This window comes from Hemitrygon akajei, chromosome 20, assembly GCF_048418815.1.
Source record: "Hemitrygon akajei chromosome 20, sHemAka1.3, whole genome shotgun sequence".
In the NCBI taxonomy this organism is placed as follows: Eukaryota; Metazoa; Chordata; class Chondrichthyes; order Myliobatiformes; family Dasyatidae; genus Hemitrygon; species Hemitrygon akajei.
Window position 1 is genome coordinate 63,735,132 of NC_133143.1, and position 20,253 is coordinate 63,755,384.

Below are 20,253 nucleotides of genomic sequence, written 5' to 3' on the forward strand. Positions count from 1 at the left end.
TCTGTGAATCCCAAATTGGGAACCTCTGGTTTAGACTCATGGCAAACAACTTTATAGCCTTTGGCACACTGGCCTTCATAAATCAGTGCATTGAGCACAGAAGTTTGGATGTTACGTTGAAGTGTACAAAACATTAGTGAGACCAAATTTGGAGTAGTTTGTACAGTCCTGGTCACCTATCTACAAGAAAGGTATCAATAATGTTGATTTTATTGTACTTTATTTTCTTTACCAATACAGGACAGAGTAGGCCCTTCTGGTCATTCAAGCCACGCTGCCCCAGCAACCCTGACCTGATCATAGAACAATTTACAGTGACCAATTACCCTATGGACTGTGGGAAGAAACCCACAGGAAGGACATACAGACTCCTTACAGATAACATCTGAATTGAACTCAAAACTCCAGATGGTCAGAGCTGTAATAGCTTTGTGTTAAGCGTGACACTACTGTGGCAGTGTAGAGAAAATTTACAAGGATGCTGTTGAGATTTGAGGACTCGAGTTATAGAGAAAGGTTGAATAGGTTAGGACTTTATTCCCTTGGCGCGCAGGAGAATGAGGGGAGAAAAGAGATATACAAAATATTGAGGGGTATAGAAAATAGAATATAGGAAACTACAGCACATTACAGGCCCTTCAGCCCACAATGTCGACCATGTAACCTACTCCACAGACTGCCTAGAATTTCCCTAGCGCATAGCCCTCTATTTTTCTAAGCTCCATGTACTTATCTAAAAGTCTCTCAGAAGTCCCTATTGTATTCGCCTCTACCACCGTCGCTGGGAGTGCATTCCACACACCCATCACTCTCTGTGTGAAAATCTTACTTCTGACATCCCCCTTGTACCTACTTCCAAGCACCTTAAAACTACACCCCTTCATGTTAGCCATTTCAACCCTGGGAAAAAGCCCCTGGCTATCCACACGATCAATGCCTCATCTTATACACCTCTATAAGGTCACCCCTCATCCTCTGTCGCTCCAAGGAGAAAAGGCCAAGTTCACTCAACCTATTCTCACAGGGCATGCTCCCAAATCCAGCCAACATCCTTGTAAATCTCCTCTGCACTCTCTCTATAGTATCCACACCCTTCCTGTAGTGAGGTGACCAGAACTGAACACAGTACTCCAAGTGGGGTCTGACCAAGGTCTTAGATAGCAGTAACATTACTTCATGGCTCTTGAACTCAATCCCATGGTTGATGAAGGCCAACACACCATTCACCTTCTTGACAACACTGTCAACTCACTCAGCAGCTTTGAGTGTTCTATGGACATTGACCCCAAGATCTCTGTGAAACTCCACACTGCCAAGAGTTTTACCATTAATATTATATTCTGTCTTCAAATTTGACCTTCCAAATGAACCACTTCACATTTATCTGGGTTGAACTCCATCTGCCACTTCTCAGCCCAATTCTGCATCCTGTCAATGTCCCACTTTAACCTCTGACAACCCTCCAGACTATCCATAATATCCCCAACTTCTGTGTCATCAGCAAACTTACTAACCCACCCTTCCACTTCCTCATCCAAGTCATTTGTAAATAAAAAAATCACAAAGAAGAGGAGTCCCAGAACAGATCCACGAGGAACATCACTGTTCACTGACCTCCATGCCAAATACGAACCATCTACAACCACCTTTTGCATTCTGTGGGCAAGCCAATTCTGGATCGACAAAGCAAGGTCTCCTTGGCTCCCATACCTCCTTACTTTCTGAATGACCCTTGCATGGGGTACCTTATCAAATGCCTTAATGAAGTCCATATACACTTCATCAATGTGTTTTGTTACATCCTCAAAGAATTCAATCAGGATCGTAAGGCACGACCTGCCCTTGACAAAGCTATGCTGATTATCCACAATCAGATTATGTTTCTCCAAATGCTCATAAATCCTGCCTCTCAGGATCTTCTCCAACAACTTGCCCACAACTAAAGACACAGTGGTCTGTAATTTCCTGGGTTATCTCTACTCCCTTTCTTGAACAAGGGAACAACATCTCCAACCCTCCAATCCTCTGGTACTTCTCCTGTCCCCATTGTTAATGCAAAGATCATCGTCAGAGGCACAGCAATCTCCTCCCTCGCTTCCCACAGTAGCCGGGGGTATATCTCATCCAGACCCAGCAACTTATCTAACTTAATAATTTTCAAAATCTCCAGCACATCCTCTTTCTTAATGTTTATATGCTCAAGCATTTCAATCCGCTGTAAGTCATCCCCACAATCATCAAGGTCCTTTTCCCTGTTGAATACCAAAGCAAAGTACAGGAAGTACCTCTGCTGCCTTCCCTGACTCCATACGCACATTTCCACTTTTGCACCTGATTGGTGCTATTCTCACACGGCACATTCACTTGCTCCTCACGTGCTTGTAGAAAACCTTGGGGTTTCCTTTAATCCTGCTCACCAAGGCCTTAGCTCTCCTAATTTCATTCTTAAGCTCCTTCCTGGCACCCTTGTAATTCCCTAGAGCTCTTGCAGTACCTAGTTTCTTGAAACTTTCATAAGCTATTCTTTCCTTCTTAACTAGATTTTCTACATCCTTTGTACACCATGTTTCTTTTACCCTCCCATCCTTTCCCCGCCTCAATGGAACATACCTAGGCAAAGTGGCATACAAAGGTTCCCTGAACATTTGCCACATTTCTGCCGTGCATTTCCCTGAGAAGATCTGCTCCTAATTTATGCTCATATGTTTCTGCCTAATTGCATCATATTTCCCTCTACCCCAATTAAATGTTTTCCCAAATTGTCTGCACCGACCTCTCTCTGCTGCTATGGTGAAGGAGATAGAGTTGTGGTCGCTGCTTCCAAAATGCTCTCCCACCAAGAGATCTGACACCTGACCAGGTTCACAACAACTATTATTATTGTACTGTTCCAGAATTTGCCTCACTGTCTGCTCCTCGATGTCTCTGTTACAATGGGGGGGGGCGGGGGTCTATAAAAACACCCAGTAGAGTTATTACCCCAATCCTGTTTCTGACTTCTACACATATTGACTCAGTAGAGAATCCCTTTCAAACTTCCTCCTGTTCTGCAGCCCTGTTTAGCAATGCCACGTCCCCCACCTCCTTTACCTCCCTCCCTGACCTTTCTGAAACATCTAAAGTCCGGCACACTCAGCAGCCATTCCTGCCCCTGAGACATCCAAGTCCTTGTAATAGCCACAACATTATAGTTCCACACTCTAAGTTCATCCACCTTGTTGCATTAAAATAGACATATCTCAGCCCATCTGGCTGAGCGCATCTTGGCTCTATCACCTGCCTATCCTTCCTCACAAACTCCCTACAAGCTGTCTCTACTTGTGCTCTAACCGTCTCATCCTCTGTCTCTTCACTCCTGTTCCCACCCCCCTCCAAATCTATTTTGAAACCTCCCCAGTAGCATTAGCAAACCTTCCCTCCCAGGATATAGGTTCCCCTCCAGTTCAGGTGCAACCCATCCCACTTGTACCGATCACCCCGTCCCCCAGAAAAGGTTCTAATGATCCAAGAACTTGAAACCCTACCCTCTGCACCATCTCCTCAGCCACTCATTCATCTGCATTATCTTCCTGTTCTGACACTCCCTAGCTCATTGCACCAGGAGTAATCCGGAGATTACCACCTTGGAGGTCCTGCTCTTTAACCTCCTTTATAACTCCCTAAGCTTACTGTGCAGGGCCTCTACCCCTCTCTTGTCTATCTAGACATAAAGGTAAGTGCAAGCAGACTTTTTCCACTGAGGCTGGCTGAAACTGAAACTAGAGGATTAGGTTAAGTGTAGAAGGTGAAATACTTAAGGGGGAACTTCTTCACTCAGAGGGTGGAAGAAGCTGCCAACAGAAATGGTGCATAGTGGTTCTAAGATAAGTTTAGATAGCTAGGTATATAGACGGGAGGGGTTTGCAAGAATATAGTCCAAGTGCAGGTAGATAAGACTAGGCAGAAGATCTGGTCAGCATGAAGTGAAGGCTTTTTTCTGTGCAGTGGTACTCTATGACTCTAATTGGATTGGATGATCTGCCAATGGAACTGGTCTACCGAAGACACCATAGCTACAGCACTGCACCCCGTCCTCACCCACCTGGAGAAGAGGGATGCATACGTTAGAATGCTGTTCCTGGACTTCAGTTCAGCATTCAACACCAAAATTCCCTCCAGATTTGACAGGAAGCTCAGAGACCTCAGCCTGCACCCCACCTTGTGCAGCTGGATCCTACACTTCCTATTAGATTGCCAACAGGTAGTAATGTTGGGCTCCCTCACCTCTGCCCCTAAACACAGGTGCCACCCAGCTTTGTGTCCTGAGTCCCCTTCTCTACTCTCTTTACACCCATGACTGCCACACACAACTCCAATCTGCTGATCAAATTCGCAGATGACACAATCTTATTTCTAGCAGTAATGAGACAGCCTGCAGAGGAGAGGTTGACACCTTGACACAGTGGTGCCAGGATAACAACCTCTCCCTCAATGTCCAAAAAACAAAAGAGCTGATCATTGCTTACAGAAGGAGCAGAGACAGGCTCAGCCTGATCAACATCAATGGGTCTGCAGTTGAGAGGGTGAGTAGTTTCAAGTTCCTCGGTGTACACACCACCAATGATCTCACCTGGACTGTACACACTGACTGTGCGGCAAAAAAAAGCACAACTGCGTCTCTTCCACCTCGGGCGACTGAAGAAGTTCGGCATGGGCCCCAAATCCTCAAGACCTTCTACAGGGGCACCATTGAGAGCATCCTGACTGGCTGTATCAGCACCTGGCACGGGAACCGTACCAACCTTGATCGCTGGGCACTGCTGAGAGTGGTATGGACAGCCCAGCACATCTGTGGATGTGATCTTCCCTCCTTTGAGGACATTTATAGCAGCAAGTGCAGAAAGAAGGCCTGGAAGATCATCGGGGAAACCAGTCGCCCCAACCATAAACTGTTTCAGCTGCTTCTGTCTGGAAAATGGTACTGCAGCATTAAAGCCTGGACCAATAGGCTTCTTTCTACAAGCTATTAAGACTTTTGAATTCACATCCGTCCATTGCAACAGACTCATATTGCAAAGATTTTTACTCCCTCACGTTGTGGGATGGATGTAAGCTTTAAATAAATTCTAAGATTCTATCAGAACATTGAGACACAGTGATTCAATGCTGGTGATTAACCTTAGGAATTGCAATCTTACCTGATAAAATTCCCCAACTTTTCGAACATAGCCGGCCACTTCTGTGTCACTGGGATTAACAAACCAGAAATGTCTGTCTGCCTTTTTGTACTCCTCAGCTTTGGACCAAGGCACTGTGAGCAGGAAACGCTCGGTTAATGGAGCTGCCACAATTATATCAAGCTGGCCGCTGTATATCAACACCTGGTGAAGAGAGGGGGGAAAAAAAAATCAGAAAAGGAAATATAAACAAAGGTCGCCGGACCGTAACTAGATTACATTCTGAAGGAACCGGAAGTTTAGGACAAGCAAGTTCACAAGTTTAAGTGTAACCAGTCTTTGCAGAAGTTACAGAAATATCAAGACTGGGTTTCTAGAATCTCGATGACGATGTTTCACCATGCAAGTTAGTTAGATCAGTTGCTTGCCCACTCCTTCCATACCAAATATTTAAACATTAAGCATTGAAACTCAGCCAATAAATTGGCTGCAATGGGATTTGCTTGTGCTTTAGGAAAAATAATCTGAAAGAAAGAACAATTGCTAAGTGTTCTGGTATGGAGACCCTACAGCTGTTGTGTGAATGTTGCAATGTGGTTCCCTGAATGAAAGACAGAGATTAAAGTACAAAACATACAGAAGACCGGAGAGACTTAATTAGTCTAGACAGAAATCCATGAATTAATCCCTGCATCTGACAATTTTCTATCGAACATCATATTGAAAAAGTTTTGAGATTTTAAATTACATTTACTTCTGTGAAGCTTTTTGCCATGTGGGTCTGAAATAATTTTTATTCCCAATCAAGTACAAGTGAAGACACAGAAGGAACGTCTCAACACAAAAGCTTTAAAATGGCCAAAAACTGCCATTTCCAACAGGAAAGACCTTCATTTTTTGAACATGTGCAATATATTTGCTTGCCTGATTTATATTACCTAAAAGCATTTAGTGTTCAACTGTCTCGGTAAATCCCAGGGGTCCGAGCAGTCAATCTGCATTCTATCCAAAAGTGAAGATTTGACTGCAATAATCATTGTATGTTTAGATTTAGAATGATTTGGCAATCATCAGGAGCAGAATAAGACAAATGTCCGTGAATCTGAACCAGAGATATTTGGACTAAGAAAACAGCTCTAGGGAGTAGTAAGTGGAAAATGAAAAGAAAAGCAAGGTGTTTATTTTTTAAAACAATGTGGAAATGGAGTAATCAAGTTAAGAAAAAGCAGGGTGACAATAGTTACCCTATAAAATAACCCAAAAGGCAAAGCAGAACATTGTAAAGAGATGCTAAATCACAGTGCAACACACACAAAATGCTGGAGTAACTCAGCAGGTTAGTTATAGAACACTATCACACAGTAACAGGCCTTTGGTCCATCTAGCCCATGCCAAATTATTAATCTGCCTAGTCCCATCGATTTGCACTCCATACCCCTCCCATCCATGTACCTACAGTATCCAAATTTCTCTTAAATGTTTAAGTCAAACCCACATTCACCACTTCCACAGTGGCAGCTCATTCCACATTCTCAATGCCCTCTGAGTGAAGACATTCCCCTTAAACATTTCACCTTTCACCATTAAGCCATGACCTCTAGTTGTAGCCTCACCCAACCTCAGTGGAAAAAGCCTGATTACATTTACCCTATCTATACCCCTCATAATTTTGTATACCTCCATCAAATCTCCCCTCATTCTACAATGCTCCTGGGAATAAAATCCTAACCCATTCAACTTTTCCCTAGGCAGCAATTATGGAGGTCAATCAACAATCAATATTTCAGTCCAAGATCTGGGATCGCTGAAATGCTGGGGACACTTCAGCACAGGGGTAATTTTCTAACACTCCAATTTATTACCACTCGTAGCCTCAATCCACACCTCCTACACATTATCAACCACTCATGAATAATCAATAAATCTGCAAATGTTAACTGTTTTCAACAATTCCACAGATCTATTACTCATTTCCCTCTTTTTAATGTTGTGTCTTCAAGATCCTGTTCTCTGGTTCAGGAACAGTAATTTCCCTCCAACCACCAGGCTCTTGAACCAGAGGGGATAACGTTGTGCATTTAATATTTCAGTAACATTTGAGCAACATTGTATATTGTTTAATTAAGCATTCTTTGTTGTTTACATAATTCATTATGGATTATATGTAAAACTATGTGAATGGCAGACATCATTATGCCACCACGTCATACAAGCACATTTCTCCTAAAGTAAAAATGAAGTACACAAGTTATTCCCGGCTATCTCTCCCACCATTGAGCGCATCTACATGAAGCGTTGTTGTAGGAAAGCAGCATCCATCATCAGGGACTCCCTACTCCACCACCCAAACCATGCTCTCTTCTCACTGCTGCCATCAGGAAGAGGATACTGGAGCCTCAGAACCCACACTATCAGGTTCAGGAACAGCTACTATCCCTCAACCATCAGGCTCTTGAATCAGAGGGGATGACTCCACTCAATTTAACTCACCCCAATGCTGAACTGCTCCCACATCCTATGGACACGTTCAGAAACTCTTCATCTCATTATTTGGTATTTATTACTTATTTATTTATTAGTTAGTTTGTTTTTGTGTTTCTTTGTAGTTTCTGTGAAAGCCTGCAAGAATGGGTTGTATGTACTTTGATTACAAATATACTTAGAACTTTGAATAAATGGTACTTGGAATCACTGGAGTAGTCAGCAGTAGAGCTAACACCATTGAAGATGATGATATCTCTGATTGTAATCATCCTCTTTACATCATACCACCTGTAACTCCACCTGATCCTCATACACACTCAAGTAGCTACCAACTTTGTTAGGTAGCTCCTGTACACCTGCTCATTAATACAAATATCTAATTAGTCAATCATGTGACAGTAATTCAATGTATTAAAAAGCATGCAGACATAGTCAAAAGGTCCAGTTGTTGTTCAGACCAAACAACAGAACGGGAAAAATATGTGATCTAACAGACTCCCAGAAAATGCTTGTCTCCTGGGATTTTCATGCACACCAGTCTCCAGAGTTTATGGAGAATGGTGAAAAAAACCAGGAAAACAATCCAGTGAGCAGCAGTTCTGTGGGCAAAAATGCCTTGTTACTGAGAAAGATCAGAAGAGAGTGGCCAGACTGGTTCAAGTTGACAGGAAGGCGACAATAGTTCAAATAACCATGCGTTACAAAAGTGGTGTACAGAAGAGCATCTCTGAATGCACAGCATATTGAAATTTGAAATGGATGGGCTACAGCAGCAGAAGACTACGTCAATAGTGGGTACCTTATGAAGTGGCCACAGTGTGTAATTCCAACTCTGTTCTCTTGTCAGTCTCCCTTTCTCTGTCCTGTGTTTTCTGCCGATGATCACAAATCTTGAAATTCCGCCCCCAGTTCTCCACCTCGTGTCCCATTTCTCCTTTTGAGACTCACCTAAAATCCCACCTAATTGGAAAATCCTTTACATCCATGTCAGAAGTATTCAAAAATCCATTACAATGGTTGGGCAGATTTGACAAAAGTCTCCACCATCTGCCTTGCCTCCTGTTGATGTAAATGAATATGCTCTTTTTGGCTTCAATGGCCATTTTTGTTCGTTACGTCTCTCTGCTGCCCAGTGTAACGTTTAGTCATTCAATGGTAACTGTAACAATCACACAACAAGCACCACAGAAGCGTAACAGTTAGCACAACTTTATTACAGGTTGGGGCATCATAGTTCAGAGTTCAATTCTGGTGCTGTCAGAAGGCATTTATACATTATCCCCTTGACTTTATGGGTTTCCGTTTGGTGCTCCGGTTTCCTTCCACGGTCCAAAGACATACCAGTTTAGTAGGTTATTTGGTCATTATATATTGTCCTGTGATTAAGCTAGTGTTAGGTGGGTTGCTAGATAGCATAGCTCACTAGGCAGGAAGAGTCTGTTCTGCATTGTATCTCTAAATAAAAAATAAAAATATAAAGTATAAAGACAAACTTTTGTTGTTACTTTATATGCCCACATCCCAGTGCAAGCTATCATTTTGTCAGAATTTGAGAACCATTCTCACAGTACTTATCAACCCATAATATTCAGAGGGGACAGTTACAAGAGTGGAGAGATTTCCAAGAGGTAATGAGTGCCCGAGGAAGTGGCTGAAGCAGGCACAATTCCAGCATTTGAGAAGCATTTGCATTGGTACATGGAGGGAAGGGACTTGGAGGGTATTAGGCTGAATGCAGGCAATGGGGATTAGCTGGGAGGAATCCGTGGGCGGCATGGACCAGTTAGGCTGAAGGACCTGCTCCCTCTAAATCTCTATATCAAAATTCATATCTGTGAAATGGATTAGACCACCATGGGTAAAGCCATCATCGCCATTGAGAACACCTACATGAAACACTGTAGCAGGAAAGTAGCATCCATCATCAGAGACCCCCACCACCCAAGGACATGCTCTCTTCTTGCTGCTGTCATCGGTAAGAAGGTACAGGAGATGCAGGACCTACAACAGCAGGTTCAGGAACAGTTATACCCTTCAACCATCAGGCTCTTGAACCAAAGGGAATAACTTCTCTCAACTTCACTTGCCCATCACTAAAATGTTCCAACCACCAATGGACTCACTTTCAAGAACTCTTCATTTCATGTTCTCAATATCTATTGCTTGCTTATTTACTTATCACTATTTCTTTCTTTTTGTATTTTACAGTTTGTTGTCTCCTGCACACTGGTTGAACGCCCAAGTTGGTGCAATCTTTCATCAATTCTGTTATGGTTATTATTCTATAGATTTATTGAGTATGTGCACAAGAAAATGGTAACCTATATGTACTTTGATTTTAAAAAATACTTTAAACTTGAACTTTAACTGAATATTTGTTAAATTATGTCTTATCTACAAAAAAAGATCTTCTTACCCTGTAATTATCCATTAATTCGGTCACCCACGGCTTCACAGATTGCATAATATCTTCCATCAGATGCTGTTCCACCTCTTGACCATCGTGGAAGGTCAGATTTCCCACATGAATGGATTTCCTCACTTCTGGCCGTGACAGGAAAGCGGTAAAGTAATCTTGATCCATTGGCTCCTGTTAGAAATAAATCATGGATCATGGATCAACTTTATTCACGATACACATAAATAAGTATCAGGAATTTGTGGTGTCAGGGCGTGACATGCAACAATAAACAACATTCAACAATTATAAAGAATTATATTAAAAAAATAAAGTCAAATGTTAAAACATAAACATGGAATAAAATGTACATAAATAAATACCAGTATACATTTACATTGTAAACACCATTATAAAAAATGGTTTAGTGTTTACAGTGCAGTGCCAGGGGTAATGGATCAATGGCCAACTTCAAATATCTTGATGAAACAATGACTTTTGAAAATTATTTACAATAAATTGGCCAACAATTGCAGGCCAACTTTTATCGATGTGTGGTGGAGAGCACACTGGCATATGGAATGGAATGACAGTGTGGTACTCTAGCTGCGGCACGTCAAATCACAAAGCACTTAGATGGCTCAGCACATCATTGGGACTCAACTACTGGACCTGGAGACAATCTACAACTCTTGATGCCTACAGTGCACTTGTGGCATCATTACAGACCCATCCCATCCCGGACACTGTCTGTTCAATCTCCTGCCACTTAGTAGGAGATACAAAAACATCTGTTGCAAATCGTAAGAAAATTACCTCAGCGAAGTGTCCCCAGCCATCCTGTTGTCCCACCTCTGAGCTTCTGGCACTGCTCAACCTTCTTCTATCACCCCCACCAATGTCCCAAATCTTCCCAACTCTCTCCGTTTTCGCTGTCTGGCTTCTTCCAGCTTCCTTAGCCTCAATTAGAGGGTTATTAAAACAAAAACTTCACACCATTTTAAAAGTTTCTTTTTCCCAGGCAGATAATCTGATCAACCATTTTAATGAGCCTCCACCCATCTTCATCTATTACCCCTGTCACTGCACTGTAAACACTTTAAACCACATTTTCTAACTGTTAGCAACACACACACACACACACACACACACACAAACTGTTGGAGGAACTCAGCAGGTCAGGCAGCATCCATGGAAATTAACAAAGAGTCGTTGTTTTGGGCCAAGACCCTTCATCAGAACTCAAGAAGGGTCTTGGCCCAAAATGTCAACTCTTTATTCCTCTCCATAGATGCTGCCTGACCTGCTGAGTCTTTCCAGCATTTTGTGTGCATTGCTTTGGATTTCCAGCATCTGCAGAATGTCTTGTGTTTATGATTTTTATAATGCTGTTTACATTGTAAATACATGCTGGTATTTATGCATATTTTATTCCATAGCCCTGCTTTAAACTCAAAGTTTATTGTTTATATAATTCTTATAATTGTTGGAAGTTGTTTTTGTTGCATGTCACGCCAACACACTACAGCAAATATATTTATGGGTTTTTTTTAATTTAATGTGATACAGTGCAGAATAGGCACTTCCACCCTTCCAGCCAGGCTGCCTGGTAACCCCCGATTTAACCCTAGCCTTACCACAGGACAATTTACAACTGGTACACCTTTGGACTGTGGGTGGAAACTGGAGCTCCAGAGGAAACCCATGCCAGTAAAACGTACAAATTCCTTACAGACAGCGGAGGGAATTGAATCCAGCTTCTGATACTGTAAAGCATTGTGCTAATCACTGTGCAACAGTGCCATCCAATTCCTAATGCATGCAAATGGCAAATAAAATTGATCCTCGTCCTTGATGCTGACCCTATCCTCATCTATTTATTCACCAGTCTGCAACTCCACTTGATTTGAGTGTTGCATCTCTTACGAGAGATCGATTAGTAATCACAGAAAGTACACAAGGTAAAAGTATTTTTGACTTTAACAACCGAAGATCATTTTTGCAAAATCTTCCAAACACAATTTCTTGTAATAATACTAAGTGCAATTACTCCACCTGCCAACAGTACTTTGCTTCAGACAGAATGTCATTTATCTGGCCTCAGAATTAGAATTGGAGTTGGTTTATTATTGTCACTGTACCGAGATACAGTGAAAAGCTTGTCTTGCATATTGCTCATACCGATCAAATCATTACACAGTGCAATGAGGTAAAATAATAAAAATGAAGAACAAAGTGTAACAGCCACACAAAGTTCAGAGCAAGTAAACAATACAGTGCAAGATCAGAATGAGGTAGATTCTGAGGTTAAGAGCCTAGCTGACAGTATGGAACCATTCAAGAATCTGATAACACCAAGACAGAACCTGTTCTTCAGCCAGGTGATATGTGCTCTCAAACTTTTGATTTTCACCCTGATGGGAGAGAATGACTAGGGAGGGTGAGATCTTTGATTATGCTGGTTGTTTTACTGAGGCAGCGAGAAGTGAAGCAGAAATCCCTTGTGAACAGCATGTAATTGTTTTAGAATAGATGTACCAATTATTCTCGTGATACCAATGTCACATATTTCTGTCTGGGTAGCCACCAAGTGGATGGCATGAACATTGATTTCTCAAACTTCCACTTATTTCTTCCCCCTCCCCTTTCTCCCTCCCCTCCCATTCTAGCTCCCTTTTCACCTGCCCAGCTCCCTCCTCTGGTGCCCCTCCTCCTTCCCTTTCAACTGTCCTCCTTCTCCAGCCCTGAATGTCTTCCATCTGTCACGTCGCAACTTCCTACTTCATTTCCCCCTGCTCCAACCACTCACCTTCCCCCTCATCTTCGGCCCAACAAGTCCATGTTGCAAACAGCACCCTCCCAGCTAGTCCCAATTTTCTGTGTTTGACCCTCATCCTCCTAAGTCCTGTTCCTCCATATGCTTGTTAAAAGATACTATTGCACCATTTCATCTGGTCATCGTCATTTATGTGCTGTGTCGCTTGATGTGGGCAATAATGGTCTTTCCATTACCACGATTATACTTGGAATATTTTTCTGCAGAAGTAGCTTGCCATTGCTTTCTTCTGGGCAATGTCTTTACATGACAGGTGACACCAGCCATTATCGATATTCTTTAGAGATTGTCTGCCTGGCATCAGCATTGCATTACCATGACGTGATGTGCACCACCTGCTCATATAACCATCCACCATCTGCCCCCATGGCTTCAAGTCACCCTGATCAGGGGGAAGGAGTCTAAGCAGGTGCTACACCTTGCCCAAGGATGACCTGCATGCCAGTGGAAGGAAGAAACACTTTACATCCCCTTTGGTAAGACACTTCTCCACCCTGCCACCCAATTTTTCCTGGTAGCTTGTCCATATTTTTTTTCTCTCTCAGAGTAATAATATTGCAGAAGAATTGTTAAAGTTAACCGTAGCTTGCTCAGTGTAATATGTTGTGTGTATAAACATCCACTCTGATTTCTAAACGTTGTTCCCCAGACCCATCACAGTTTGTGGTCTTCAAGAGATGAAAACTAACTTGTCAACATGAGAAGAAAAAGGAACTGGAAGGAAGAACCTTGAGATATTTCAACAACTATCATCAGCTCAGTCTGTAATGGGTATTAATGTTCTTTAGCAAATGAGATCCAGAGAAACAGGATTCAAAGATATTTTTCCCCTTCTATTTTATAGCCACAGAGGTGGCTATTCATCCACAAGATGAATTTGCCTGCCAACTTTTTCAGCCTGGGAATAATAACAGCATTTAAAAGATATTTGGAAAGGCACATGGATAGGAGGGGGTTAGAGGCAAATGGGATGAGCTTATTGACGGTCAGCACGGATGAGCTGGGCTGAAGGTCCTTCCTCCATCCTATATCACTCTAGAGGAGGGGAGAGTAGAAATGGAGGCAATCCTTTCTTCGCCCCTGGTATATTAACTTCAATCTCACTCAAGAGAATCAGAATCAGGTTTATTATCACCGGCATATGTCGTGACATTTGTTTACTTAGTAACAGCAGTAAAATGCAATACATGATAAATATGAAAACTGAATTACAGTAAATATACGTATTGAATATTTACATTTACTAAGTAGTGCAAAAACAGAAAATATAGTGAAGTAGTGTTCATGGGTTCAGTATCCATTCAGAAATCAGATGGCAGAGTGGAGGAAGCTGTTCGTAAAACACTGAGTGCATGCCATCAGGCTTCTGTACCTCCTTCCTGATGGTAGCAATGAGAAGAGGGCATGTCCTGGGTGTTAGGGGTCCTTAATGATGGACCACCATTGAATGTTACAGATAGAATTAGATACCTGCAAACAATTATTACCATTATCTATTCATGTGAAAGGTAATCAATTTCTGCTTCAAACTCAACAGTTTAGCTAAAAATGTGACCAGAAAATTACAATACTGGCACATTAAAGAGAGATAGATATTTAATTGTGTTAAAATATTAAGAATATATTTTTTAAAGTGATTAGAAGAAGGAATTAAAATCAGGTTGCATTTTTAAAAAATATATCAGTTAACAAGAAGTGATGTTAACACTTGGCTGAAATGGCAGCTGGATGCTTTTATTTGTGAGTGACAGTGTTGAATAGACACTTCCAGCCCTTTGAGCCATGCTACCCAGCAATCCCCCAAGTTAGCCTAATCACAGAACAATTTATAATGATATATTATCCTACCAATCGGTAGGTCTTTGGACTATGGGAGGAAACCAGAGCACCCAGAGGAAACCCATGTGGTCAGGGGGAGAACGTACAAACTCCTTACAGACAACAGCAGGAATTGAACCCAGGTTCCTAACCACTACACTACCAGCTCAAGAAAAATGTTGAAATACAAGTTGGAATTGAAAATGCATCAGAAAAGCTCACATTTGAGTAATTGCTCTAATTCTGTGGCTGTGCATAGATTATAGAATCACAGAATCATTACAAAGCAGGTGATTACAATTCAGCCCATTGAATCCATGCCAGCAGCTTGTAGAGCAAATCCTTCAAATGTCATTCTCCTTGAATTCTCTTAACTCAATACTCCATGACTCAAAGCTGTGGACATGTTTTTAAGATTCCAGTCACTCACCGTACACTGGAGGAAGTTGAAGTAGTTGGAACATCCGGTGACATTCTCAAAAAAGGATGGATATTCAATCAGGTCACCATTCAACATGGCATCAAAAACCTATAGAGAAGAAATAAATGCAGAAAATGTGGAATACGAAGACACAGAGGTTATCACTTTAAAATTATTTTTAATATTGTATGTCTAAAGTAGAACTGAAGAAGATTAAAGGCATGGAGCCTTGAAATCAGGATATTGCCAAAATGCAAAACAGGTAGTCAGGGTTCTCAATCGCTAAGGTTATTCATTGATTTTTCCCAGAAACTCTAACAAAGACGGCTGAAAAAAGCTTCAGGGCACATATAACACGCACAAGACCACGGAGGAACTTAGCAGGTCAGTTAAGGAATAAAGAGTCGACATTTCAGGTCAAGACCCTTCACCATGTTGACTGTTTATTCCTCTCCACAGATGCTGCCTAGCCTGCTGAGTTCCTCCAGCATTTTACGTGTGTTTCTCTGGATTCCAGCATCTACAGAATCTCTTGTGTTCATGCCACACAGGATACCTGAGCACTTTTAAAGTTGTTAAGTAGATTGCACTTCCTTGGGGTCTTGTTCCCCCTGAAGTACACTAGCCCCTGGAATAGCAGCACCACACTTACAGTGAATTGTAGAATCCCAGTATGGCTCTTTAAACAAATTAATTCCTATCAAAATCTGATAAGGTACATGCAGTGGCCACTTTATTAGGTACACCTGCTCATTAATGCAAATATCTAATCAGCCAATCATGTGGCAGCAACTTGATACATGAAAGCATGCAGACATGGTCAAGAAGTTCATTTGTTGTTCAGACCGAAAATCAGGATAGCAAAGAAATGTGATCTAAGTGACTTTGTTCCATGGAATGATTGTTGGTGCCAGACTGCTGAGATTTTGTGCATCTCAGAAACTGCTGATTTCCTGAGATATTTTCACAATACAGTTTCTAGAGTTTAAAGAGAATGGTGCAAAAACATTCAGTGAGCGGCATTTCCGTGGATGAAAATGCCTTGTTAATGGGAGAGGTGATGGAGAATGGTCAGACTGCTTCTAGCGGGAAGGCAACAGCAACTCAAGTAACCACATGTTACAACAGTGGCATGCGGAACAGCGTCTCTAAATGCAAAATGGACCAAACCCTGAAGTTGTTGACTCTGGGGATCTCCCATCCACTGCCACCAACCTCAAAATCCCCTCATCCTGCACCTCCCATTTCCAACTCCTCCCCAAGATTCACAAGCTTGCCCGTCCAGGTAGACCCATTGTTTCCACTTGTTCCTGCACCACCAAACTTATATCTGCATACCTCGACTCAGTTTTGTTCCCCGTAGTTCAATCCCTTCCTACCTACATTCGTGACACTTCACGTGCTCTTGATCTTTTCAATGATTTCAATTTCCCTGGCCCTGATCACCTTACTTGCACTAAGGATGTCCAGTCCCTATACACCTCCATTCCCTCATCAGGAAGTCCTCAAAACTCTCAGTTTCTTTCTGGACACCAGACCCAGCAGGTTCTCCTCCACCACCACTCTCCTCGGTCTGGCAGAACTGGTCCTCACTCTCAATAATTTCTCCTTTGGTCCCTCCCACTTCCTTCAAACAAAAGGTGTAGCCATGGGTACTCGCCTGGATCCCAGCTATGTCTGTCTTTTTGACAGCTATGTGGAAGAACCCATGTTCCAAACCTACACTGGTATCACTCCCCAATTTTTCCAACGTTACATCAATGACTGCATTGACGTGCTTCCTGCATCCATGTGGAGCTCAACAACTTTGCCTCCAACTTCCACCCTGTCCTCAAATTTATCTAGTCCATCTCCCTCCCCCTTCTCAATCTTTCTGTCTCTGGTGACAGCTTATTTGCTGATATCTTTTATAAACCCACTGATTCTCACAGCTACCCACCTCCATTACTTGTACAAATGCCATGCCCTTCCCTCAAATCCTCTGCCTCTCTTGCATTCACTCACAGAATGAGGCTTTTCATTCCAGAACTAAGATGTCCTCCTTCTCCAAAGAAAGGGGCTTCCCTTCCTCCACCATCAACACTACCCTCACTGCATCTCTTCCCTTTCTTACATATCTGGCCTCATCCCATCCTCCCACTGGCCCACCAGGGACAGGGTTCCTCTTGCCCTCACCTACCACCCCACGAGCATCCACATCCAGCACATAATTCTCCGTAACTTCGACCATCTCCAATGGGATCCCACCACCAAACACATCTTTCCCTCCTCCCCACAGGACTTGCAGCTCCCTACACAACTTCCTTGTCCATTCATCCCTCCCCACTGATATCCTTCCTCATATGGTGGGCAACCCAACTGCCCACCATTGAGAACATTTATCATAAGCGCTGCCCGGGCAGGGCGAAAAGCATTATCAAGGATGCATCTCACCCTAACCATGGACTTTTTACTCTCCTCCCATCCGGTAGGTGCTACAGGAGCCTCCGCTCCCGCACCAGCAGGCACAGGAAGAGCTTCTTCCCTGAGGCTGTGACCCTGCTGAACCTCACATCACAGTATTGCACTCATATTGGACTGTCTTCAGTATTTTTATATCTGTGTGTTGTAGCACTTCCTTTTTATTCGCAGTTATTTTGTAAATAACACTATTCTTTGCATTTCCGGTTAGATACTAACTGCATTTCATTGGCTTTGTATTTGTACTCGGCACAATGACAATAAAGTTGAATCTAATCTAATAATCTTGCAAGCAGAACAAGTGCTACACCTGCCCCTAAACCTCCTCCCTCACTACCATTCAGGGCCCCAAACTGTCCTTCCAGATGAGGTGGCACTTCACCTGTGAGTCTGTTGGGGTCATACACTGTATCCCGTGCTCCTGTACATTGGTGAGACCCGACATAGATTGGGAGAGCTCTTCGCCAAGCACATTTGTCCGGTGGACACCCACTTCAATTCCGCTTCCCATTCCCATATGTCAGTCCATGGCCACCTCTACTGCTGCGATGGGGCCACATTCAGGTTGGAGGAGCAACACCTTATATTCCATCTGGATAGCCTTCAACCTGATGGGATGAACATCAATTTCCTCAAACTTCTAGCAGTGCGACCACCTATCCTCTCCATTTCCATTTCCCTCTCTCACCTCATCTCCTTACCTGTCCATCACCTACCTCTGGTGCTCCTCCCCCTTTTCTTTCTTCCATGGCCTTCTGCCCTCCCTCATCAGATCCCCCTTCTCCAGCCCTTTATCTCTTTCACCAATTGACTTCCTAGCAATTTACTTTACCCCTCCCACCTCTTAGTTTCACCTATCACCTACCACCTTGTATTTCTTCCTCCCTTCCCCCATCTTCATAATCTGACCTCATCTTTTTATCTCCAGTCCTGAGGGGTCTTGGCCTGAAACTTCGAATGTTTACTGTTTTTCATAGTTGTTGCCTGGCCTGTTGAGTTCTTCCAGCATTTTGAGTGTGTCGCTTGGATTTCCAGCATCTGCAGATTTTCTCTTGTTTGTGATTGAGCCTGAAGTGGATGGGCTACAGCATCAAAAGACCACAAACATACACTCAGTGGCCACTTTATTAGGTACCATCAAATATTGAAAGACCTTGATAACTATATCAAGAGGGGACTTGGAGAGGCTGTTTCCAACAGTAAGGGGGTCTAGGACCTGAAGTCTCAAAATACAAGGACATCCCTTTACAACAGAGACGAAGAGGAATTTCCTTAGACAGAACGTGATGAATCTGAGGAATTCATTGCTACAGAAGGCTGTGATGGCCAAGTCATCGAGTATGTTTAAAGCAGAGGTTAATAGGTTCTTGATTAGTAAAGGCATTAAAGGTTACGGAGAGAAGGGGAAAAGTGGAGTTGAAAGGGATAATAAATCAGCTATGACGGAATGGCAGAGCAGACTCGATGGGTCAAATGGCCTAATTCTGCTTTGTGTCTTATCGTCTAAATTATTGCAGCTTCAGCATAAACAGTGGAAAGTTTTTTTAAAAATGCATATTTTCTGTGAAAAAAAACTCACACCACTAGTTTACAGCACTATTGTGTTCCTTAAACTTCTCACTTGTTATCCACTCACTGTGTCAAATTTGCAGGAGGACAGAAAGTTGAAGTATAATTCAGGGTTGTTCTTGTTGGTAAACACAGATTACCTTAAATTTAGGGCAAGTTTTGGAGGGGTAGAGAGCTCATTAGAATGTCATGACAATGATTTTTAAACGGATCTAGCCATCAAGCAAAAAACTTCTGACCTCCCATAATGCCTTCCCGACCCCTGTGCAACTCAGATGTTTCCAATTTGAAGGCCGCGACCAAGCCCCTGGTACATACATCAAAGGCTTCCACCCATTTCTTCTTCTGGATGTAACGTGTTGCTATGTCTGCTTGCTGCTGGATGTACCGCTTTTGACTCTCATCAACAATCCCGATCTGATACATGAACTCCGCGTAACCACCTATCATCTGTGTAACAGACACACAACAAAGGAGGGAACTTTGTCACTTCACAAAAACTCAACTTCAGAAAGTACAAGAGTGATATTTCAAAGTCAAAGGCTGCAGTCAGCGTGGTCAGCAAGGTATAATTTAAACCAATTGAGCCGGTACTGGCCGGATGAACATATGGTAAAAATTAGCATCTTAAAGTTATGAGGAAGTTGTCTGAAAACCAACTTCCTTTTATCATGATAAAAACTAAATTGTAATTCAAGTATGCTGCTTAATTTACAACAAAACCACTTACTACTTCAGGATCGCAGAGCCCATCTCCAATGGCTATTCCCTTGAAGTTGATCTTTACGTTGGCAGTTGGGTTGTTAATATGAATATAGTGACCAATTGCAGGCACATACTTCCCAGCGTAGGACTAAAGATGTACACATATTGAAAAATACATGTAAATAACTTTAGAAAAAATTCCCATTACATGCACAATCCTGGAATTTGTTCATTGGTGTTACTAATTCTCTATATATCCTTATAAAATTAATGCAATTTAAAGGAAGTCAAAATGGATTCCATATTTTAAAATCTTTTTTATGATATGGTAGAAAACCAGAAGAAAAAGACAAAGAAAATATTAGCTTTATTTGTCACGCGTCAGTTTTCTGAATGAACATTGAAC

The 20,253-nt window shown here is 42.4% G+C and overlaps 1 protein-coding gene across 3 annotated transcripts in view; it reads right to left on the reverse strand.

Moving 5' to 3' along the window:
* Positions 1–20,253, reverse strand: part of cpvl (carboxypeptidase vitellogenic like) — a 70,531-nt gene that overhangs the window by 16,272 nt on the left and 34,006 nt on the right. For all 3 annotated transcript variants that reach the window (XM_073024479.1, XM_073024480.1, XM_073024478.1), the window contains exons 8-12: positions 19,873–19,995; positions 19,461–19,592; positions 15,123–15,221; positions 10,057–10,230; positions 5,178–5,360 (exon numbers count right to left, since the gene is read on the reverse strand). In XM_073024479.1, coding sequence (XP_072880580.1) covers positions 5,178–5,360; positions 10,057–10,230; positions 15,123–15,221; positions 19,461–19,592; positions 19,873–19,995 — 711 coding nt within the window. The remainder of the gene's footprint in view (positions 1–5,177; positions 5,361–10,056; positions 10,231–15,122; positions 15,222–19,460; positions 19,593–19,872; positions 19,996–20,253) is intronic.